Genomic DNA, 25705 nt, shown 5'->3' on the forward strand with positions numbered 1-25705 from the left:
CAATACTCATTTTTCGTTTAAAAGTATGTCGTACCGAGGAAAAACTGTTGGCTGTGAAGAAATACGTACCTGATTTATAGCATCGAAATTAAATATGAAGCTGTTCTGTGATCCGCAACGCGTGCTGTTAGGAGCAGTTTGCACACAGGAAATTGTAGGCCGAAGAGAAGTCGTATATTGAATTAGGGAACCATTTTGTTCCGAAGGAAATTTTTCGAAAGCGCCAACTCCATTTGCTGTTGATTGGAGAATAAGTCAGCAGTCTCGTAACTACCTGTGATGGAGACTAGATCAGAAAAGCGTTCAACGTAGCCGTCTTAAATCTTCAGCCGAGTTCGCTAACCAGGCATCCACTGGAAGTCGTCGAGACCTAAAGCGGCGCTTTACGACACGCCAGACGTTCGGTTTACGAGCCAGTCACTTCATTACATGACACGACAGCCAAGATACAGACGTACTTTCGTTCCTTTTTTTCGCGTCTGTTTGTTTTTATTCACAATATGTCTGAATGCTTGTCCACCTCCCTCGCCACTTGTCACGACTGGTTCCTTTCCTGCTTTTCTTCTTGTCGAGAACGCGCGATGTAGTATCTCTTGTAATCTTGTCGGACTGCCTTTTATTATTTAATTTCATTTCTCGAACGCTCGTTTATGGCGGGAGCAGCACGACTGCCTTCGATTCCTGTAGGGAAATGTGCGTAACCATTCAGGTGTTGTGTTTATACCGACAGCCCACATCGATCCTCCGTGTTGCTATTGTTATTCGCTTGCACCGTAAATATTTTAGTCTGTTTCATAAATTACGTTTAGCACTGGGGAGTAGTATTACACGATGCGCTGTGGAATGGTGTGTCGGCGTATTAAATATAATTTAAAGTGAAGGCCGTTGCGTCATATGGTGTCGCCGTGTAGCTGCAGCAGTCGTTCATCATCTTTACGCCACGACGTAGTCTTGTGGAAGATTCCAGCTGGATATCCGGCCTCTTAGAGTATCACCTGACGTGAAAGCGTTCGTGGATGTTGAGAGGTAGAGTTTTGTGACGCCACAGCCTGGAATTTCACGTGTTGCTAAGTTGCGAGGCGTGAGGGAATAATATGCCAAGGCAGATTTCTGCCTCGTGCTAAGGAATGTGGCCAATGAGATGGATAATCGGTTTTACGTCATGCGCGGAACTTAGAAGACGCCATATTGGATTTAGTCTTTTGGACTTTGTATTTGGCGGTTTTCACACACGTCAACAAAGGTTTTGCGTGACTCCTTCATTTCGTAATTCATTGGACAGGAATCAAAAGCTGACCCTCAGACAAACATTTATACTCATTTCTTACACTCATTTGGCATTCCATTAATGAGGTCATCAACCCTAGTCCAAATTGTCCCACTCTTCAGCGGCAATTTTGTGTACGTTGCGAACAGCTCGTTTAAGTTGATCCCACACATTTTCAGTCTGGTTCATGTCCGCGAAACAGCCAGCTTACTCCATTCTGGGGATCCTGGCATGCTGAATGAACGTGTTCCCGAGACCAGCACAATGAGCACGCGAGTAACAATCCATCAACATGAAAATGTCATCAAAATATTGGCGATACGGTCCCACTATTGGTTGATGAATCTCGTCCGTATACCTTAGAGCAGCGAGATAGCATCAACAACGAAGTGAGGCGCACGGTATCCCCATGTAATTCCACCGTAGAACACCGCTCCACCACCAGCTTGTTGCACAAGTGGGACACAATGTCAGAGGCTTTCGATATCACCGGATTGTCTCCAACCATGTTCTGTTGGATTATCAGGATACAAACGAGTCCGAGTTTCAAACGTAAACAACATTGGACGCCAACCCTGGGGTGTCCATTCTCTTGATTTCTTGCCCATATGTAACGGAGTCCCCGGTGTTGTGGTGTACGACTTGGTGCTCGCCATGACGGTCGGAAATGGGAATCGCATCATGCAATAGTCTCTTATCTGTTAGGTGCAATATATGACATCCTGTAGCCTCTTCGAAAGCCGCATTCAGTCCTGGAGCAGTCAGCCCAAAAGTCATAGATATGTGTAATCTTGCGCACTTGTCGAACGTGAACGGCTTTTGGAGTGCTAAGTCCTGAACACTACCTGTCAGTCCATGACCGCACCATCTTACTTTGACTCCGATGGACATGTTCGCAACTTCCCTGATTGAGAAGTCTTCTGCGTGTAACGTTATAATGCGAACCCGATCACTGGTCGCGACTGACCTTTGCGCCGTAATGAATGTACACTCTAGTGTTCCACAGACGTCTCTAATCCGTCCCTACTGATGCTTTACCTGCATACCATCCGTAGGTAGCGCTCAGGTAACTGTGGGTATCTTTAAAATCAACGTCAGGAAGTACGTTACTACAGACAAAGGAACAATCACAATAGCAACACACCTGCATTACATATAAAGATTGTAATGTTGTTGCTTTAATTTGAGGTGTAATTGGTGCTGATGTTCACGACCATAAAAATGGGTTAAAAGCTGTGAGCTGTCTGGGGAAGTTAACCTTGCATTACTGCGCAAATGTTTCACCAGGTATCCAGTCTAGCTTACCAAATCCCCAACCAGACAAACATTAATTATAATCTTTTAATAGTTATATATATATATATATATATATATATATATATATATATATATATATAAAGAGAATTTAAATAATAAGAAATAAATTAGTTTATATTTGGAAATTTATTTTAACATTGATCATTGAAATTTAAGCATATTAAACTTGATTCATACCTCCTAAACTGGTGCCTTATTTAGGATTGTGAAAATGTGAGTTTGTAATCTTACGGAACACATCAAATATTGAGCCAAGATTGGGAGACTGCATACAACACTGCATTCATAAAATAACACACGTAGAATGTTGTAACATATGCAAGAGGAAATTAACCACAACCAACCGATTCAATTTTCACCCAAAGAAGTTACGTTCGTAGCGCAATCCTGTCCGTCATGAGATTACCACACACTGCTATACTAAATTCATACTAACTCTCTGTGAAATCTTCCTGAAAGGAATAGCTGGTGGCTGCTTTGATGATTACACCACATGTTTCACGTGGTCAACTTGGTTTACACAAAGAGTGTAACTCCACAATAATTTTGATAGTTAAATTAGATCGAAAAGCAATTTACAAAAGAAAAACCTCGAACTGGTTACTAACGTCTTACTATTAACCTGATGGGGCAAACAATTGTATAAGCACGTGGTACTGGTCTCACAAAGTACACCCCACGTGTGTTGAACATAAAGAAAAGTTGCTATATTGCTAAATATTGTCAAGACGAGACGTTATAATCTCACGCACATTCGCATTTAAGATTGATGATCTTAGAGTTACTGATCAACACGTGGTTCCACTTTACTCACAAAGTAGTGACAAAGCAACTACTGCAAAATATTCTGAACTGTACACTCGAATCACACTGCGTTGAAATTTAAGATAACATTAGATATTTTAGAGATAAACCTGAAATAAAGGTGATTAAATTTTCAGTTAGGTTGAACTTAAGAAATCCATTGTCCTACGGACTTAGCAGACACGCGCTTAGCCGGAGATCTTACCACTTCAGACGCTCGCCGTGGACAGACTGCCGTGGGCCCTTCCTGAGGGGTGCCTCACAAATACAAACGGAAGTGACCAGAGAGGCAGCTTCCTATACCAACATGACAAGGGACGGACAGGACCATACTAAGAATAGAAACCTCTCTGCTTTTAGAAAGCGTAGCTACCTGTTCCGGCGTTGGTCCTACTGTTCTCTAGCAGACAGGCTTGTCTGCTACCCTCAAGCATGCAACTAGAAATACATTTGCTCATTCATCCTCTCACACAGAAGGGAAGGGGGATGACAGATCTTATCATATACAGTATATAAAAGAAAGCGGATGTAGGTTCCGTATGAGACTGTGTGACATGAATTACATATAAACTGTGTTTTAAAGTGTAGTAGTGTGACAGATCGTTCTTGTTTATGTGTAAAAGTAACACGTTCCACTACTCAGTCTCCTCCCAGATAATCAGAAACGCCACAGTAAATTTAGAAGAGGAATTTATGCCGTAAATGACAACAGATTTAAGAAATTAACATGAAAGGAAGCCAACAGAGACGTTCAAGGTGATGCAACACTTTTGTTGATGATCGTACTTACTATGAATATATGCTGCTGACACGCTAAAGATCTCTCGAAACGCGTTGTATTTGGTACGAATTGTTACAATAAAAGGCCCTGAAACCACAAATCGTTAGTTAAACGCTTTTTCCGGCCGTTGTAGCCGAGCGTTTCTTGGCGCTTCAGTCTGGAACCGCGCGACCGCTACGGTCGCAGGTTCGAATCCTGCCTCGGGCATGGATGTGTGTGATGTCCTTAGGTTAGTTAGGTTTAAGTAGTTCTAAGTTCTAGGGGACTGATGACCTCAGATGTTAAGTCCCATGGTGCTCAGAGCCATTTGAACCTGTTTTTTGATGACATCTGTTACTACAATAGATATTTGTACAAATTGTGTAACATATAATCTAGAATGTACGTCGTCTCGAAATCGTAGCGTAATCGATAGTCATGAGCTGTAGTGGGTGGGACAGTAGGTTCACACATAGCTAACATGATCATATTTGTTTAACTAACGTTTTCTGAATATTCTGGGACTTTGTTCTGCAATAGCCGATGTTATTTATTATAAACAAGAGCGCTGTCCGTTCAGGAGAGTGTTGTTCCATTTTGTAAATGTTCGAGGGAACGTGGACCGTGAATTGCAAGGCTGCAGTCGATACGTCACTGGCTCATTCCCACGCAGATGAATACGTTTCATGCTGCAGAGACAGCAAAACGGCTACTTAATGTGCCCGTATACTGACAGTAACGTGTTTTATAATTTCTTTCAAAATATTGATATGTTAATAAACTATTGCTGTCATTATTCCAGTGAAATTGATTATAACTGGCGTAATATTGCTGCAATTGATAAAACAGTAGAAGAAACAATGTACAACGCTGTGCAAATTATAAACACGATCGATATCTTATGAACACATTAAAACACAACGAAATGCACCGTGATAATTATTCCTGAAAATAAGGTATGTTTTTAGCTGTAAATTTACTTTTCAGCGTGATAATATAATCTTCAATCATTGTAATGAAACTCGTTCTCCTTTAGAAGTAGTACAGGCCAGGTGCTGATTCCACATAATGCCTTAAATTGATTGCCAACTTCGTCATCAAACTGCCTGTTATGGGTGCTCAGCTTTGATAGAGGAAAATGGTTCAAATGTCTTTGAGCACTATGGGACTTAACATCTGAGGTCACAAGTCCCCTAGAACTTAGAACTAATTAACCTAACTAACATAAGGATGTCACACACATCCATGCCCGAGGCAGGATTCGAACCTGCGACCGTAGCGGTCGCGCGTTTCAGACTGAAGCGCCTTGAACCGCTCGGCCACACAGGCCGGCCGATATAGGAAAAAATATTAAATAGTCTGCGCTGACAGAGACTCTACTGTGAAACAATAATGTAAATTTTAAGTGTGCCGCATAATGGCGGTGGATTGCAGCACTCCAGCGATGCTTTTTTTCACTCCGATGCAGACAATGCTATAATTCTGAAAGCTGGGATTATTTTACATAGGTTTAACATTTCTGTAAATAAAATTCGACACACATTTGACTCAGTACCTATCTGACGTCAGCCCTGTAAATTACAGTACATTACATTGTGCACCTGGATAAGCCGGCCGGAGTGGCCGAGCGGTTCTAGGCGCTACAGTCTGGAACCGCGCGTTCTCTACTGTCGCAGGTTCGAATCCTGCCTCGGGGATGGATGTATGTGACGTCCTTAGGTTAGTTAGGTTTAAGTAGTTCTAAGTTCTAGGGGACTGATAACCTGAGAAGTTAAGTCCCACAGTGCTCAGAGCGATTTGAACCATTTGCGCCTGGATAAGCAGTTCACGTAATAACGCATCGGAAGACAACCATACAAATACAAAGAGCCACACTTACTCACACAGAGAGAGAGAGAGAGAGAGAGAGAGAGAGAGAGAGAGAGAGAGAGAGCGAAGCTTTAAATGTATAAATCGGTTGAAGAACACAAATGAATACTTATCAGTACAATGACCTTTATTTTTCAAATACATCATTATTTTCTTTGTTTTTAAAACTACTAATTTTCATAGTTGTTTACATAACACACTGTCTTTACGCATTTGATAGTCGCACGACTCTTTTTATAGTTTTTGTACGTATCACTTCACTTGCAAAATATATTATTATTACATAACGCTATAGCTAGTATGTCGTCACTGGAAAACATTTGTGTGTCAATAGAGTCAATGAGGGAAGAGCAGAGTTTATATAACGTTCAAAGTAAGAATTATCATAACGCTAGCGAACCGAGTCGCTGTACTGTATATTTGACAAAGTGAAATGCACAGGCCGAACCTGTCGACTTCAGAGGAAGGTCTCTCTCTCTCTCTCTCTCTCTCTCTCTCTCTCTCTCTCTCTCTCTTTCTGACACACACACACACACACACACACACACACACACACACACACATATATACATAATGGCTGATCAGATGACTTGAAATTATGCTCCCCGGTATCGTGCGATACAGCTGCATGTAGTACCAACCACTCCATATTGCGCCAGGTGATCCGACAGAGCGACAGGCAGGTATGAGAATCTCAATAAACTCAGAAGTACGACCTCATTTACATCTTGAATTTGCTGCTCCACTCCATTAATATACAAACGTATGGCAGTGTGTCTGTTCGTGCCTTCCGCTTGGCGTCACTTCAGTAGCAAGTTGCAGAATGCTGTGGGAGTTTCGTGGCTCATTACCTGTCTCCACTGAATCTCTGGTTCGTGCGTTAGCACTCAAATACGAAATCAAACATTTTCTACAGTAACGTACTTGCGATTATTCTCAGTCAGCTGGAGATAAACAGCTTCCATTCACGTTCATTTAATAGCTCAACTGTTTTTTAATGAAACATGAAATACTTTTACCAGTTTTAAAACCAGGGATATTATTTCTTATACCTTTACTGCTCAGAGTATAAATATTTCTTTGAGGATATGTGGTCAGCTGATCGTAACTTCCTCAGTTAATAAGTAGGGGAAAAGAATGGCACATTGTCAGAAAAGAAGATAGTAGATAGTGTAGGAAGTTCCATGCGGCTTTTCGCGGATGATGCTGTAGTATACAGAGAAGTAGCAGCATTAGAAAACTGCAGCGAAATGCAGGAAGATCTGCAGCGGATAGGCACTTGGTGCAGGGAGTGGCAACTGACCCTTAACATAGACAAATGTAATGTACTGCGAATACATAGAAAGAAGGACCCTTTATTGTATGATTATATGATAGCGGAACAAACACTGAGAGCAGTTACTTCTGTAAAATATCTTGGAGTATGCGTGCGGAACGATTTGAAGTGGAATGGTCATATAAAATTAATTGTTGGTAAGGCGGGTGCCAGGTTGAAATTCATTGGGAGAGTCCTTACAAAATGTAGTGCATCAACAAAGGAGGTGGCTTACAAAACACTCGTTCGACCTATACTTGAGTATTGCTCATCAGTGTGGGATCCGTACCAGGTCGGGTTGACAGAGGAGATAGAGAAGATCCAAAGAAGAGCGGTGCGCTTCGTCAGAGTGTTATTTGGTAAGCGTGATAGCGTTACGGAGATGTTTAGCAAACTCAAGTGGCAGACTCAGCAAGAGAGGCGCTCTGCATCGCGGTGTAGCTTTCTGTCCAGGTTTCGAGAGGGTGCGTTTCTGGATGAGGTATCGAATATATTGCTTCCCCCTACTTATACCTCCCGAGGAGAACACGAATGTAAAATTGGAGAGATTAGAGCGCGCACGGAGGCTTTCCAGGAGTCGTTCTTCCCGCGAACCATACGTACCGGAACAGGAAAGGGAGGTAATGACAGTGGCACGTGAAGTGCCCTCCGCCACACACCGCTGGGTAGCTTGCGGAGTATAAATGTAGATGTAGATGTAAAAGAGTACACGTTCCGCGTGTGCTGGAGACGCAGCTCTGCTGTGGTATGGATAACAGGTGGAGATTACGGCGTGGGAGTGAAATACCGTGGCAACTGGAAACGTACTCCAAAGTTGAAACACGACGGTCAGTACGATTATCCTGGGCAAACCGCCTTAATTTGCTCTTCTTTCTCCATGTATTTGTAACAGTGGTACTTTGTAAGTAGAACTGTAGATTCTGCACGTGGAATTTACATACAGTATTACCCTGTGAGCAAATATATTAGAGATTTTATACATAATGAGTTTATTGTATTATTAGTGGCCTTGTAGAAGAAAAGTTCATTCTTACTTCAATTTAAAATGCTGTTACTTAACACAAGCGAGGCGCACATGTATTTAGCGGCCTCTTCATCCCAATTTTTACTTATTGCTTGAGCCTGTACCTTCGAACAGTTGGCCTTTGTCTCTGGCATGGTGAATACTTACGTTATGCAAATATTTTGTTCTTTGGACAGCTGTTATAGTTTTATGCAGACAAGAGCCTTTACCAGTGGGCGTTGTGAGGTAACGGGCGAGTCGTCGCGCCCTGAAAATATCCACAGGGGATGTCAAATTGATTCCGTATTTCTAGATTTCCGGAAAGCTTTTGACACCGTTCCCCACAAGCGAGTTCTAATCAAGCTGCAGGCCTATGGGGTATCGTCTCAGTTGTGCGACTGGATTCGTGATTTCCTCTCAGGAAGGTCGCAGTTCGTAATAATAGACGGCAAACCATCGAGTAAAACTGAATTGATATCAGGTGTTCCCCAGGGAAGCATCCTGGGACCTCTGCTGTTCCTGATCTATATAAATGACCTGGGTGACAATCTGAGCAGTTCTCTTAGGTTGTTCGCAGATGATGCTGTAATTTACCGTCTAGTAAGGTCATCCGAAGACCAGTATCAGTTGCAAAGCGATTTAGAAAAGATTGCTGTATGGTGTGGCAGGTGGCAGTTGACGCTAAATAACGAAAAGTGTGAGTTGATCCACATAAGTTTCGAAAGAAATCCGTTGGAATTCGATTACTCGATAAATAGTACAATTCTCAAGGCTGTCAATTCAACTAAGTACCTGGGTGTAAAAATTACGAACAACTTCAGTTGGAAAGACCACATTGATAATATTGTGGGGAAGGCGAGCCAAAGGTTGCGTTTCATTGGCAGGGCACTTAGGAGATGCAACAAGTCCACTAAAGAGACAGCTTACACTACACTCGTTCGTCCTCTGTTAGAATATTGCTGCGCGGTGTCGGACCCTTACCAGGTGGGATTGACGGAGGTCATCGAAAGGATGCAAAAAAGGGCAGCTCGTTTTGTATTATCACGTAATAGGGGAGAGAGTGTGGCAGATATGATGCGCGAGTTGGGATGGAAGTCATTAAAGCAAAGACGTTTTTCGTCGCGGCGAGATCTATTTACGAAATTTCAGTCACCAACTTTCTCTTCCGAATGCGAAAATATTTTGTTCAGTCCAACCTACATAGGTAGGAATGATCATCAAAATAAAATAAGAGAAAGCAGAGCTCGAACAGAAAGGTTTAGGTTAGGTGTTCGTTTTTCAAAATTCAAAATGGCTCTGAACACTATGGGACTTAACATCCTAGGTCATCAGTCCCCTAGAACTTACAACTGCTTAAACCTAACTAACCTAAGGACATCACACACATCCATGCCCGAGGCAGGATTCGAACCTGCGACCTTAGCAGTCCCGCGGTACCGGACTGCAGCCCCTAGAACCACACGGCCGCCGCGGCCGGCTGTTCATTCTTCGCCCGCATCTCGTGGTCGTGCGGTAGCGTTCTCGCTTCCCACGCCCGGGTTCCCGGGTTCGATTCCCGGCGGGGTCAGGGATTTTCTCTGCCTCGTGATGGCTGGGTGTTGTGTGCTGTCCTTAGGTTAGTTAGGTTTAAGTAGTTTTAAGTTCTAGGGGACTGATGACCATAGATGTTAAGTCCCATAGTGCTCAGAGCCATTTTTTTGTTCATTCTTCCCGCGCGCTGTTCGGGAGTGGAATGGTAGGGAGATAGTATGATTGTGGTTCGATGAACCCTCTGCCAAGCACTTAAATGTGAATTGTAGAGTAGTCACGTAGATGTAGATGTAGAGGAAGCTGTGGCCGCGCGGGCCGCCCGGCTGGGCCCTCGAATAGCTCTGAGCACTATGGGACTTAACATCTATGGTCATCAGTCCCCTAGAACTTAGAACTACTTAAACCTAACTAACCTAAGGACAGCACACAACACCCACTCATCACGAGGCAGAGAAAATCCCTGACCCCGCCGGGAATCGAACCCGGGAACCCGGGCGTGGGAAGCGAGAACGCTACCGCCCGGCTGGGTGACCACGTGGTGCTAAACGTTACCCGGACGAGATGGGTGGTCGGAGCAGGAGGTCCATCGGCCGCGTGGCTGGGAATTCCATGTTGACACCGAGACGCGGACGGCGCTTTGTGTCGAAGGAGACGTCTGTGCCGGGAGTGCCAAAGATGGCGGACTTTGTGAACCATAGTAGCGGACATTTCACACTTCGTATAGAAACTAATAGTAGCCAGATGAATCATGATACATCAGAAAGAAACATGAACATTACTATAATTGGAAGGAGAAACAGCATTGGTCATATTTGTTTGTTTTATTATCCGTAAAATCGATTTTCGGTCACTTAGTGACCATCCTCAGTGCTGTAATATACGATTAAAATTGGTAGGCACTGGTATCAACACGCTTAGAGCCTATCAGTGCCTACCAATTTTAATTGTATGTTACGGCACTGAGGATGGTCACTAAGTGACCGAAAATTGATTTTGCGGATAATAAAGGAAACAAATACGACCAATGCTGTTTCTCCTTCCATTTATATCCATTATCTGGTCGTGGTGCACAGAACACTCCATGGAGTCGCCAATCAATGAACATTACTATTTCCAGAATGAGATTTTCACTCTGGAGCGGAGTGTGCGCTGATATGAAACTTCCTGGCAGATTAAAACTGTGTGCCGGACCGAGACTCGAACTCGGGACCTTTGCCTTTTTGGCAAGTGCTCTACCAACTGAGCTACCCAAGCACATGTGGACATGTGTCCGGAAACGCTTAATTTCCATGTTAGAGCTCATTTTAGTTTCGTCACTATGTACGCTCAATGGAGCACGTTATCATGATTTCATACGGGATACTCTACCTGTGCTGCTAGAACATGTGCCTTTACAAGTACGACACAACATGTGGTTCATGCACGATGGAGCTATTGCACATTTCAGTCGAAGTGTTCGTACGCTTCTCAACAACGGATTCAGTGACCGATAGATTGGTAGAGGCGGACCAATTCCATGGCCTCCACGCTCTCCAGACCTCAACCCCCTTGACTTTCATTTATGTGGGCATTTGAAAACTCTTGTCTACGCAACCCCGGTAGCAAATGTAGAGACTCTCCGTGCTCGTATTGTGGACGGCTGTGATACAATACGCCATTCTCCAGGGCTGCATCAGCGCGTCAGGGATTCCATGCGACGGAGGGTGGATGCATGTTCCTCGCTAACGGAGGTCATTTTGAACATTTCCTGTAACAAAGTGTTTGAAGTCACGCTGGTACGTTCTGTTGCTGTGTGTTTCCATTGCATGATTGTGATTTGAAGAGAAGTAATAAAATGAGCTCTAACATGGAAAGTAAGCGTTTCCGGACACATGTCCACACAACATATTTTCTTTCTTTGTGTGTGAGGAATGTTTTCTGAAAGTTTGGCCGTACTTTTTTGTAACACCCTGTATATTGATTTATCTATGTCTTTGTTAATATCCGATATATGCTATTCATGAAGAAGCTGGTCAATTATTTACTGTGTTTTAGAAAGCACAGAGACATTAGGCTCCTGGCCTACCTTTTGGTTCTTTTCTTTTGGTATATGTTTATTTAATTGTTTACCTATTTAATAAGCATGTTTATGGTCCAGCCGTAGGAATATTTATTTAATTTCAGTTATTTAATTGTAACTCCAGTATTTCGTATGTGCTTAAGTATGTGTGTGGGTGCGTTGGCGCCGGCGCTCTAGCCAGTCACAGCGCTCGTGAATGGGGGGACTGGATGGGAGCAACGCCCAGTCGGCAGAAAGACTTGGACAGTGGAGCAGTTTGCGCCGGGTCGCGAGAGATAGAAATATTTAGGAGTGCCGTCCTATGCTCTTGTGTGATTTCCGTGGCCTCTGCAGTGAAGTCGTAGTAATGGTACAGAAGTGAATATCTCGCGAGCTGTGTTGTTGTTCATAATTAATTATGTCCTGTAGGAATTTATTGTTTCCTTGTCATTCGACTTATATTTTATTTGACTGCTAGACCATACATACCAATATGTGTTTTGCAGAAATATACCGCAAGCTCAAAAGTACTTCTACTATCATACTCATAATTTAAAATCCTTAAGATAGTACCAAACGACAGATACGAACCTGCGTGAAGAGTTTGACAGAGCACTGAAAGACCTGTGTCGAAACAAGGCCCCGGGAGTAGACAACATTCCATTAGAACTACTGACGGCCTTGGGAGAGCCAGTCCTGACAAAACTCTACCATTTGGTGAGCAAGATGTACGAGACAGGCGAAATACCCTCAGACATCAAGAAGAATATAATAATTCCAATCCCAAAGAAAGCAGGTGTTGACAGATGTAAAGATTGTCGAACTATCAGTTTAATAAGTCACATTCGCAAAATACTAACGCGAATTCTTTACAGACGAATGTCAGATTGGATTCCGTAGAAATGTTGGAACACGTGAGAGGCAATACTGACCTTACGACTTATCTTAGAAGAAAGATTAACGAAAGGCAAACCTACATTTCTAGCATTTGTAGACTTGGAGAATGCTTTTGACAATGTTGACTGGAATACTCTCTTTCAAATTCTAAAGGTGGTAGGGGTAAAATACAGGGAGCGAAAGGCTATTTACAATTTGTACAGAAACCAGATGGCAGTTATAAGAATCGAGGGACGTGAAAGGGAAGCAGTGGTTGGGAAGGGAGTGAGACAGGGTTGTAGCCTCTCCCAGATGTTATTCTATCTTTATATTGAGCAAGCAGTAAAGGAAACGAAAGAAAAATTTAAAGTAGGTATTAAAATCCAGGGAGGAGAAATAAAAACTTTGAGGTTCGCCGATGAAATTGTAATTCTGTCAGAGGCAGCAAAGGACTTGGAAGAGCAGTTGAACGGAATGGACAGTGTCTTGAAAGGAGGATATAAGGTGAACATCAACAAAACAAAACGAGGATAATGGAATGTAGTCGAATTAAGTCGGGTGATGCTGAGGGAATTAGATTAGGAAATGAGACACTTAAAGTAGTAAAGGAGTTTTGCTATTTGGGGAGCAAAATAACTGATGATGGTCGGAGTAGAGAGGATATCAAATGTAGACTGGCAATGGCAAGGAAAGCGTTTCTGAAGAAGGGAAATTTGTTAACATCGAGTATAGATTTAAGTGTTAGGAAGTCATTTCTGAAAGTATTTGTATGGAGTTTAGTAATGTATGGAAGTGAAACATGGACGATAAATAGTTAGGACAAGAAGAGAATAGAAGCTTTCGAAATGTGGTGCTACAGAATAATGTTGAAGATTAGATGGGTAGATCACGTAACTAATGAGGAGGTATTGAACAGGATTGGGGAGAAATTTGTGGCACAACTTGACTGGAAGAAGGGATCGGTTGGTAGGACATGTTCTCAGGCATCAAGGGATCACAAATTTAGCAGTGGAGGGTAAAAATCGTAGAGGGAGACCAAGAGATGAATACACTAAGCAGATTCAGAGGGATGTAGGTTGCAGTATGTACTGGGAGATGAAGAAGCTTGCACAGGATAGAGTAGCATGGAGAGCTCCATCAAACCAGTCTCAGGACTGAAGACCACAACAACAACAAGATAGTACCTGCAGATTTTATTTAATTGCAAACTTTCATTTATAAATGTATATGTTGCATTCATAATTCGCAGTTTCCGAGTGATGGAAACCTGCGACCATTCGATTCATGTGTGTATTCATATTGTGCACTGTAGACTTAGCAGTATTTGGCTTGTAATGCGGCAACCACGTATTTCAGCCCGTAGACAACGAAACCAGCGAAATCTTTTAATTGTCCAACGTCGAATCGGAGGGTACGTAGTAGTTATTTTGAAAGCCCGCAGCGTATACAAGTGAGCATTTATTATGACGTGCGCTGAGTGTAATGTGGGTGCTGTTTCAATCCATGATATGTGATATTTGTGGTTTTCATATGAATTTTATGTATGACAGGAGCCGCTCGGGTACAGGTAATGTATTTTATCACCCTTTGGTGTAGCAGGTGAATACAGTTACATAACAAATATTGGTCTCTTTTAATATATTGTTATGTATGTAAAAATATAAGGGGCATTCAAATGAAACCCGGTCACTAGTGTAAAGTAACAGTAACGATTTTATTAACTAAAATATGTTGTTATACACAGTACACTCACTCAAAAATAATCGACAAAACTGTTGGCATATTTGTCCCATTACGACAAATGTTTCAAATGCCTCGAAGCACTATGGGACGTAACATCTGAGGTCATAAGTCTCCTAGACTTAGAACTACTTAAACCTAACTAACGTAAGGACATCACACACATCCATGCCGAGGCAAGAGTCGTACTTGCGACAGTAGCAGCAGCGCGGTTCCAGACTGAAGCACCTAGAGGCGCCCGGCCACAGCGGCCGACCCCATTACGACACTAGCCGGTCGATTCCATCCTTGAAGAAGCTAGTAGACTGCTATGGCATCCCTGGCCTGGACCCAGTCACACACTTCGTCGTCCGTTGCTAACAGCTAGTAACCGATGGTTCTCGTCCGCGGTGATTCTGTGGTTGCCCAAGACTAAAGCATTCACTTCCGCAACCGTTTCCAGTGTGACGACACGATGAGCCTGTCCAGGACGAGCATCGTCTTCCAGTGACTCGCGCCATTCCACAACATCTTAACGACTCAGACTGTACTTACCGTGCGCAGTCTTCATCTGTCGATACATTTTACGATCTCCAACTACCTCCACCGCCAAAAATCGAATCACTCCTCGTTGTTACTAGTTACTCGCCATCATATTAGGTAATGGACGCAAACTTCTGTGACCACCTTTTCTTCGCCGTGAAACCACACTGGCACTATGTAACATCAAACGTTGCGCACGCGTCAGTCTCTCTGCCAATAGATTTCGCCACCATACCCTCAGTTACTTGGTGCCACCATACGTGTAAGGCAAAGGTAGACGCACTGACCAAAATGGTTCAAATGGCTCTGAGCACTATGGGACTTAACATCTGCGGTCAACAGTCCCCTAGAACTTAGAACTACTTAAACCTAACTAACCGAAGGACATCACACACATCCATGCCCGAGGCAGGATTCGAACCTGCGACCGTAGCAGTCGCGCGGTTCCGGACTGAGCGCCTAGAACCGCTAGACCACTGCGGCCGGCGACGCACTGACCAGGTTTCATTTGAATTAACCTCGTAGTCTCTAATCCTTTATGAACATTTTAAGGGCCCACTCATTGTGAAGAAGATATTTGTATAAATTTCGAAACCTAGGTCAGGGGCTCAATAAACCTCTGGTTTGCAACTGCCTGGCTGATTATTTCAGCCCCTTCAGATTTAATGAGTTGCCGAATAGCAGCCATATATAAGATTTTGTAATTTAATACAGGCCCAAAGTAATTTTCTGGCGAGATATGGACTAAAGCCACACAGATGTGAGTGATGCTGACAGGAAAATCCAGATCCTTCCCCATTACATTTTCTTCTTTCCGGCTGACTGAAAGTACATAGCCGGCCGAGATGGCCGAGTGGTTCTAGGCGCTACAGTCTACAACCACGCGATCGCTACGGTCGCAGGTTCGAATCCTGCCACGGACATGGATGTGTGTGATGTCCGTAGGTTTGTTAGGTTTAAGTAGTTCTAAGTTCTAGGGGACTGATGACGTCAGAAGTTAAGTCCCATATTGCTCAGAGCCATTTGAACCATTTTTTGAAAGAACATAATGAGGGTAATGGGGGGGGGGGGGGAGATTTTCAAACGACGAGGACGGTCACTCAGCGGGTCTCGTATGGCTCCGTGATCAAAGGAGTGGGTTTCTACCATCGAGGAACTGAACGATCGACAAACGTTCCGACCTATGTTTACAGAAAATTGGTGGCAGAAGTTTCATTATAGGAAATATTGATAACTCTGATTATTTTTTATCTTCATAACAGCTTTAAGTTGGTTTACTGGGCGCCAAAGAGTACAATACGATGTGACGTACTAGGAAACCTCAGGTGGTGTAACAACGTAGTAGCTGATTTGATGGTGACGGGAACAAGAACTGATTACAGCATCGGAATTTAATCATTACTTTTACAATTTTCATTTTTCGTGTTGTATAAATAATCGCCGCAGAGGTTTTGTGCATTTTCAGGCTCTTTCTTGCGATGGACGACCCTCGACCTCGTGTAAGTTGACTCCAGCAGGAGAGATTTTTCCGTTTTGCGTAAAAAATAGCTGTCAGCGCTCGTTAGATCACTGCGACGTTCATGCAACAAATAAAATAACATGAAAACACTCCGTAGTGTTACTTTAAACAATAATGACCATGAAAACTGATCAACATACACAGTAGATCATAAGAGGCACTTGACCATACATAGTGGAGGCGAACTATTCACTGTTTTATTATATTTTATTTATATTTTTAACTGCGATTTTATAAAACAATATAGTTCCTTTTCGAATCCTAGCTTCCAGAGTGTCGTATATTTCCAATGTGCCTCCTGCAGATTCCGCTCTCGTATACACTATCTGATGAAAAGTATCCAGACACCGCCAAAAACATACGTTTTTCATATTAGGTGCATTGTGCTGCCACCTACTGCCAGGTATTCCATATCAGCGACCTCAGTAGTCATTAGATATCGTGAAAGAGCAGAATGGGGCGCTCCGCAGAACTCAAGGACTTCGAACGTGGTCAGGTTATAGGGTGTCGCTTGTGTCATACGTCTGTGCGCGAGATTTCCACACTCCTAAACATCCCTAGTTCCACAGTTTCCGGTGTGATAGTGAAGTGGAAACGTGAAGGGGCCTGTACAGCACAAAAATGTACGAGTGGACATCGTCTGTTGACTGACAGAGACCGCCGAAACCCGAAGAGGGTCGTAATGTGTAATAAGCAGACATCTATCCAGACCATCACAGAGGAATTCCAAACTGCATCAGGAGCCACTGCAAGTACTATGACACTTAGGCGGGCGATGAGAAAATTTTGATTTCATGGTAGAGCGTCTGCTCGTAAGCCACACATCACGCCGGCAAATGCCAAACGACACCTCACTTGGTGTAAGGAGCGAAAATATACAATGTGGCGATCCGAAGGCAGAGTGCGGGTATGGCGAATGCCCTGAGAACGTCATCTGCTAGCGTGTGTAGTGCCAACAGTAAAATTCGGAGGCTGTGGTGTTATGTTGTGGTCGTGTGTTTCATGGAAGGGGCTTAAACCCCTTGTTGTTTTGCGTGGCACTATCACAGCACAGGCCTAAGTTGATGTTTTGAGCACCTTCTTGCTTCCCGCTGTTGAAGAGCAATTAGGGTATGGCGACTGCTTCTTTCAACACGATCGAACACCTGCTCATAATGCACAGCCTGTCGCGGAATGGTTACACGACAATAACATTCCTGTAATGGACTCACCTGCACAGAGTCGTGACCTGAATTTTATAGAACGCCTTAGGGATGATTTGGAACGCGGACTTCATGCCAGGCTTCACGGACCGACTTCGATACCTCTCCTCAGTGCAGCACTCTGTGAAGAATGGGCTGGCATTCCCCAAGAAACCTTCCAGCACCTGATTGAACGTGTGCCTGCGAGAGTGCAAGCTGTCAGCAAGGCTAAGGGTGGGCCAACACCATAATGAATTCGAGCGTTATCGTTGGGGGACGCCAAGAACATGTAAGTCATGTTCAGCCAGGTGTGCGGATACTTCTGATCATATAGTGTAGCTCTTCTGTCTCCCTCTGCGCGTAATGGTTTCGATCATCCTCCTCTTCTTCTTCTTCTTCTTCTTCTGTAAGTTGAAATGTATAGATAATCGTGCTATGTCACCTGTCCTCACTCCTACAGGACAAATGCCCATGGCATCTCATTAATTTTCCTCCGACTGTATTCATTACAGTCGTGCCCAGTCCGCATTCATTTTTAATTTTGTCACGTAGTGTCAACCTGCAGCACCATCCCACTGTATCCATCTCCTTTACCAAGAAGTCTCACTTAGAACTGTGAGTTATTTCCGATGTTTCTGAGCCATACATTCTAATATTTGCTACAACGATTGTAAATATACTTATCTTTTTCATTTAAAACTGCGATTTAATTGTCTGTTTGCTCGTCTACCTTGTCCAATGCAGTTCTTAATTTCGCTTTCACTAGATCCATCTTTGTCAGAAATTACAATAATTTTTAAGAGTCCACAGACCTAGCCCAGTGTTTCTGTTCGTGACTCAGTCCTCCGGTAAACGAGTACTTCTTCCTCTCTAAGTGCTTAACCCCATTTATGATATGCGTTGTGCACCTTTCTAGCCTAGTAGATTACGTCATTCTCATTTTCTGGAAAAATGATTTGGTCATCAGCAAAACTATATTGTAAATAATGTAGAAGCTATGGCTAATCCTTGTGGTAGAGCACCTCCATTACTTGCACGCCGGTACAGTAGCCGCTGAGCACAGCGCCACCTTGTTGTGTGCCCACAGCGCTGCCGCAGCTGCCGCACCAGAGCGACGTGGAACACGCGGCCTCCCTGGTGCTCTACGGCTGCCAGGCGCTGCCCATCCGGCTCAAGATCCTGCTGGACAGGCTCTTCTCCAGCGTCGGCCGTCGACAGCTGGCCCAGCTGCTGCTCCAGTTCGGCTGGACGCTCGACGACTACGCTCGCGGCTACATCGTCCGGGTAAGTACAGCGACCCCGCTCTCAGCCAGTCCCACTCCGCCATTAGAGTCCTCTCAGTTTCTTTCTCTTTGGAAAGCACTCACCCTGTCTCGGTCTGAACATCTGGGTACCTTAGCTACAGTAATTTCATAAGAACATGCGGAAACTAAACAGAAATATCGAAATTCTCCACAAGATATTTACTGCAGAGGTCGTCGTGGCCCGACTGTAGATGGAGGGCTGGGCAGGAGTTCCTATGGTTGTCAGGATGGCGTAGTTGCTGTCCCACCCAGGTTCAAAATGGTGCAAATGGCTCTGAGCACTATGGAACTTAACATCTGAGGTCATCAGGCCCCTAGACTTAGAACTACGTAAACCTAACTAACCTAAGGACATCACACACATCCATGCCCGAGGCAGGATTCGAACCTGCGACCGTAGCAGCAGCGCGGTTCTAGACTGAAGCACCTAGAAACGCTCGGCCACAGAGGCTGGCTGTCCCGCCCAGGCATTATTGGTTCGAAGGCGGACTGAATTTCGTCTAACTAAATTGTTCCACCGCGGAAAATCATAACACGATCCCACATTTCAACCAACATCGAAAAGATAGAGACTGAGATAGCCGTTCGCGAAATAGAAAAGCAATTACAATCTCTTAGTAGCGGAAAGGCATCAGGACCAGATGAGATAGATGTAAGATTCTACACAAAAATATCCGAAAGAACTTGCTCACCTTCAAGCAGCACTTTATCGTAGACCAGTGAAGGGCACCCAGCAATAGGAAAAAAAAAAGCGAAAGACATTCCATTTTCAAGAAGGTTCAAATGTTTCAGATGGCTCTGAGCACTATGGGACTTAACCTCTGAGGTCAACAGTCCCCTATAACTACTTAAACCTAACTAACCTAAGGACATCACACACTTCCATGCCCGAGGCAGGATTCGAACCTGCGACCATAGCGGTCGCGCGGTTCCAGACTGTAGCGCCTAGAACCGCTCGGCCACTCCGGCCGGCTTTCAAGAAGGGTCGTGGGACAGATGCACATAATTATAGGCCTATATTGTTGACGTCAAAATGTTGTAGAATTAGGGTACATGTTTTCTGCTCACTTATTATGACGCTTTTGGGGAACGATAATCTCCGGAATATAAGACAACATGGGTTCCGCAAACAGAGATACTGCGAACCGCAGCTTCCTCTGTTCCTTCATGAGATCCATACCGCAGTAGACAACGCATTCGGAAGAATGCCGTGTTACTTGACCTCAGAAATGCCTTTGACATCTTCCCGCCTTGCCATTTAGTAAAAAAAAAATACGAACCTGCCGAGTATGTGACCAGATTAGCCAATGGATACGAGACTTCCTGACGTAAAGACCGTCGCTCTTAATGGAACAAAATCGACACACGTAATGATAATTTCCGGTGAATCCCAAGGAAGTGTGATACGGCTGTTAATGTTTACAATGTACATAAATGATGTGCTAGAAAGCGTCGGAAGCTCTGTAAGACTCTTCGCAGATGATACAGTTGTCTATAAAAATATAGCAATACCATAAGACAGTATTAGTTTGCAAAATGACCTACTGAGGATTTATTATGAGTGGTGCAGGCATTCACAGTTGACCACACCGTAAATAAACGTAACATATTGCTCATACATAGGAAAAGAAATCCACTACTGTACAACTGCACAATTGATGAAAAATTGCTGCAAACGTATCTGCCACAAGGGCAGTAACTATCTAGAGCGACCTTAAGTGGAATGACAACATTAAACAAAGAGTAGGAAAACCAATGCCCAACTGAGATTGATAGGAAGAATGTTAAGTAAATACAGCTCATCCACGAACGAAGTGAGGTCCAAGGCGCTTGCTCAACCGATTCTTGAGTACTATTCATCCGTCTGGAATCTTTATCCGGTAGGACTGACAGAGAAGATCCAACGAAGATCCTCACACGATCGTTTAGTCCGCGCAAGAGCGTTACAGACATGTTCAACAAACTTAATTGGTAGACATTACAAGCGAGGCGTTTGCATCACGCAGAGGTTTACTATGGAAACTTCGTGAGAGTAGTTTCAGCAAGAGTCGAACAAGATATTACTTCTCTGTATGTCCATCTTTTTAGCGATGGTTGCGAGACTCGGCTGTTCGTTAGATGCCAAATGAAACACCTTTGAGCCGTCATTTTTCAACCTTATTTTATTGGGAAACCAGTTTTAGCGTTTTACTAAGCCATTTTCAGGTCCCTGACCGACGTGTAGGAATAATCTACCCTGGCAGGTGATAGTTGAAGTGGTCACTGTAGCAAATGTGTACTAATACCGGTATTGCTGGGCCCTGTTTTGATCACAAAAAGTCGCCAATTTAAATCAGTTGCAGTTCATCATTCATAGTGAATAATGGATATTCTGAAAAAAGATGTACAACTTGCTTCGCCAGAGGTGACAGGATTCGAAAACTTGTTTTACGAGTACTTTCAAATTAATGCTAAAGCACTACACCTAACATGTTGACATGCGATGTACGGCGTCATCCATGCACTTACAGCAAACAATCGACGGAGTTCTTACCACTTTCATAAACTTTATTCTTACCTGTAAGAAACGTGATGAATGATGTGTAGGAATAAGTTGTAAAAAGACACTTGAATCCAAGAGTTTTTTTACCCTTTCAGAGTAAGAAATATGATGAACTTAAAAGAAAACTAAATCCCAAAACTTTATTACTCTTTAAGTAATTCAGGGGAAAGTATTAGAAAAAATGCAGTAGGCTATGAAAGGGTCATACTAAATGCAATAAGCTATGAAAGGGTCGTACTATCTGAAAGTAAGGTCGTTGCAGATGCATATGACCTCTTAGGAACAGCACTGTTAAAAGTAGCATCAAAGGATCTTTTGAGAAACTGCTAACTTACGACGGGTGTTCGTTAAGTAGCGCAACAAATTTTTTTTTCTCTGCCAATTTCGTTTGACGAAATGCAGAATTTGTTGTGGGAGATCGTGGAATACTCCCATTTCAACCCGTACAGTTTCACGAAGTTCCGACAGGTGGCGGTGCTACGCGAAGCCATCAAAATGGCTCCTGTAACGGAGGTCCGTTACCAGTAGAGAGCCGTCATTGACTTTGTTCTGGTGGTAAACCAGAGCATCACAGATATTCATAGGTCTTCGGAAACCGGTCAGTGAACAAAAGCACGGCGAGTCGTTAGGTGATGTGCTTGTCATCATCGCTACAAGGTTGTGCAAACCTGCCCCATCTGCCGCGTGCCGGCAGGCCGTATACAGGGTGTTACAAAAAGGTACGGCCAAACTTTCAGGAAACATTCCTCACACACAAATAAAGAAAAGATGTTATGTGGACATGTGTCCGGAAACGCTTAATTTCCATGTTAGAGCTCATTTTAGTTTCGTCAGTATGTACTGTACTTCTTCGATTCACCGCCAGTTGGCCCAATTGAAGGAAGGTAATGTTGACTTCGGTGCTTGTGTTGACATGCGACTCATTGCTCTACAGTACTAGCATCAAGCACATCAGTACGTACCATCAACAGGTCAGTGTTCATCACGAACGTGGTTTTGCAGTCAGTGCAGTGTTTACAAATGCGGAGTTGGCAGATGCCCATTTGATGTATGGATTAGCACGGGGCAATAGCCGTGGCGCGGTACATTTGTATCGAGACAGATTTCCAGAACGAAGATGTCCCGACAGGAAGACGTTCGAAGCAATTGATCGGCGTCTTAGAGAGCACGGAACATTCCAGTCTATGACTCACGACTGGGGAAGACCTAGAACGACGAGGACACCTGCAATGGACGAGGCAATTCTTCGTGCAGTTGACGATGACCCTAATGTCAGTGTCAGAAAAGTTGCTGCTGTACAAGGTAACGTTGACCACGTCACTGTATGTAGAGTGCTACGGGAGAACCAGTTGTTTCCGTACCACGTACAGCGTGTGCAGGCACTATCAGCAGCTGATCGGCCTCCACGGGTACACTTCTGCGAATGGCTCATCCAACAATGTGTCAATCCTCATTTCAGTGCAAGTTCTCTTTACGGATGAGGCTTCATTCCAACGTGATCAAATTGAAAATTTTCACAATCAACATGCGTGGGCTGACGAGAATCCGCACGCAATTGTGCAATCACGTCATCAACACAGATTTTCTGTGAACGTTTGGGCAGGCATTGTTGGTGATGTCTTGATTGCGCCCCACGTTCTTCCGCCTACGCTCAGTGGAGGACGTTATCATGATTTCATACGGGACACTCTACCTGTGCTGCTAGAACATGTGCCTTTACAAGTACGACACAACATGTGGTTCATACACGATGGAGCTCCTGCACGTTTCAGTCGAAGTGTTCGTACAACAGATTCGGTGACCGGTGGATTGGTAGAGGCGGACCAATTCCATGGCCTCCACGCTCTCCTGACCTCAACCCTCTTGACTTTCGTTTATGGGAGCATTTGAAAGCTCTTGTCTACGCAACCCCGGTACCAAATGTAGAGAATCCTCGTGCTCGTATTGTGGACGGCTGTGATACAATGCGCCATTCTCCATTTCTGCATCAGCGCATCAGGGATTCCATGCGACGGAGGGTGGATGCATGTATCCTCGCTAACGGAGGACATTTTGAACATTTCCTGTAACAAAGTGTTTGAAGTCACGCTGGTACGTTCTGTTGCTGTGTGTTTCCATTCCATGATTAATGTGATTTGAAGTAATAATTACATGGAAAGTAAGTGTTTCCGGACACATGTCCACATAACATATTTTCTTTCTTAGTGTGTGAGGAATGTTTCCTGAAAGTTTGGCCGTAACTTTTTGTAACATCCTGTATAGCTGTTACTCCTGCAATGTTAGAACGTACGGGCCGGCCGAAGTGGCCGTGCGGTTAAAGGCGCTGCAGTCTGGAACCGCAAGACCGCTACGGTCGCAGGTTCGAATCCTGCCTCGGGCATGGATGTTTGTGATGTCCTTAGGTTAGTTAGGTTTAACTAGTTCTAAGTTCTAGGGGACTAATGACCTCAGCAGTTGAGTCCCATAGTGCTCAGAGCCATTTGAACCATTTTTTTTTTTTTAGAACGTACGGACTCTCTCATTCGAAATGATCGACCAATACCAACGCACTTCTCCTTCTCCGTGACAACGCAAGACATCACACAAGTCTGCGAACCCGAGAAGAGCTCAGAAAAGTTCATTGGACTGCTCTTCCTCATCCACCCTAGCGCCCGGATCTCGCACCTTCCGACTTGCGTCTGTTTGGCCCAATGAAGGGCGCACTGCCCGGGAAGTAGTACGTGGATGATGGAGAGGTTATTGCCGGCCGCTGTGGCCGAGCGGTTCTAGGCGCTGCAGTCTGGAACCGCAAGACCGCTACGGTCGCAGGTTCGAATCCTGCCTCGGGCATGAATGATTGTGATGTCCTTAGGTTAGTTAGGTTTAACTAGTTCTAAGTTCTAGTGGACTATGACCTCAGAAGTTGAGTCCCATGGAGCTCAGAGCCATTTGAACCATGGAGAGGTTATTGATGCAGCAAGACGTTGCCTCCGACGTCCATCGATAGCTTGGCGGCATACAAGCCCTGCCCGTAAGTTGGCGTAAGGCCGTCACATCGGAGATTATGCTAAAAAATAGGGTCTTGCAGCCAGTAATACGGTGTGTCGGCATCCTGAACAAAACAAACCTGCTTTCAAAAAGAAAGTGTCGTATTTCTTCTTGAACGCCTCACATCTGTGAAGTATAGGGCAACGAGTGTATTTTCCCCAACAAATCAATAAAAACTTTAAAAGAGGGAAAGATGTGGGCGGCGGGGCTGGTTGTGAGATGTGAGGTCTGGGTGACATTTTGGTGAATTGAGAATGAGGTAACTGACTGCCACGGAGGGGCAGGTGTAAGGCCCCCAAGGCCCCAGCGCATGTAGTTACGTCAGTGCTCGACCGTCTGAACATCTGCAGCTTCTGGAAGAAACCGCAGTCGCCGTTCGGAACTGTATGTAGTCTGGTCGCCAGCGCTGACTCGGAGCCCGCGCCCTCTCCCTGTGGCGGAAGCCGCCCCCGGCGCCGCCCCCGCACCTACCTGCCGCCCCCATTAGCGCCGGAGAACAAAGTAGCCCGCTAATGGCAGGGGTCGCCTTTCGGCCCATTACCGCCGCAGTCGGCGCTCGGTCCGCCCCCACTTGTCCTCAGCCCCCGACATGTGTAACTCTGCGGACACCACTCAACGCCACCGCGGCACGTTTCTCACCATTTACTTTTCCGTTCCAGCAGCGCAAGGGCATTGCTAGTCATTAAATCTGTATGGCGTTTAATCGTGGGCCACTGAAACAAATTGCAATCACATCAACAATGTACCATCTCTCTCTTCGACTGTGCTAAAGTGGACGACCTAAATCACATTTTCTTTGGCTGCAAATATCGGACGGATGTCAATAACACAAGCCCTCTGGTACATGAATTACCAGCTTTAGCCCCTGTATTGTTATCGTAAAAGAAATGTTCAAATGTGTGTGAAATCTTACGGGGCTTAACTGCTAAGGTCATCAGTCCCTAAGCTTACACACTGTTGTTGTTGTTGTAGTCTTCAGTCCTGAGACTGGTTTGATACTACTCTATCCTGTGCAAGCTTCTTCATCTCCCAGTACCTACTGCAGCCTACATCCTTCTGAATCTGCTTAGTGTATTCATCTCTTGGTCTCC

The 25705-nt window shown here is 44.3% G+C and overlaps 1 protein-coding gene across 1 annotated transcript in view; it reads left to right on the forward strand.

Annotated features, from left to right (window-relative positions):
- LOC126412895 (zinc finger protein basonuclin-2-like) overlaps positions 1 to 25705 on the forward strand; it is a 195229-nt gene that overhangs the window by 112238 nt on the left and 57286 nt on the right. Inside the window, exon 4 of the mRNA XM_050082785.1 lies at positions 18829 to 19025. Coding sequence (XP_049938742.1) covers positions 18829 to 19025 — 197 coding nt within the window. The remainder of the gene's footprint in view (positions 1 to 18828; positions 19026 to 25705) is intronic.

This window comes from Schistocerca serialis, chromosome 7, assembly GCF_023864345.2.
Source record: "Schistocerca serialis cubense isolate TAMUIC-IGC-003099 chromosome 7, iqSchSeri2.2, whole genome shotgun sequence".
Classification (NCBI taxonomy): domain Eukaryota; kingdom Metazoa; phylum Arthropoda; class Insecta; order Orthoptera; family Acrididae; genus Schistocerca; species Schistocerca serialis.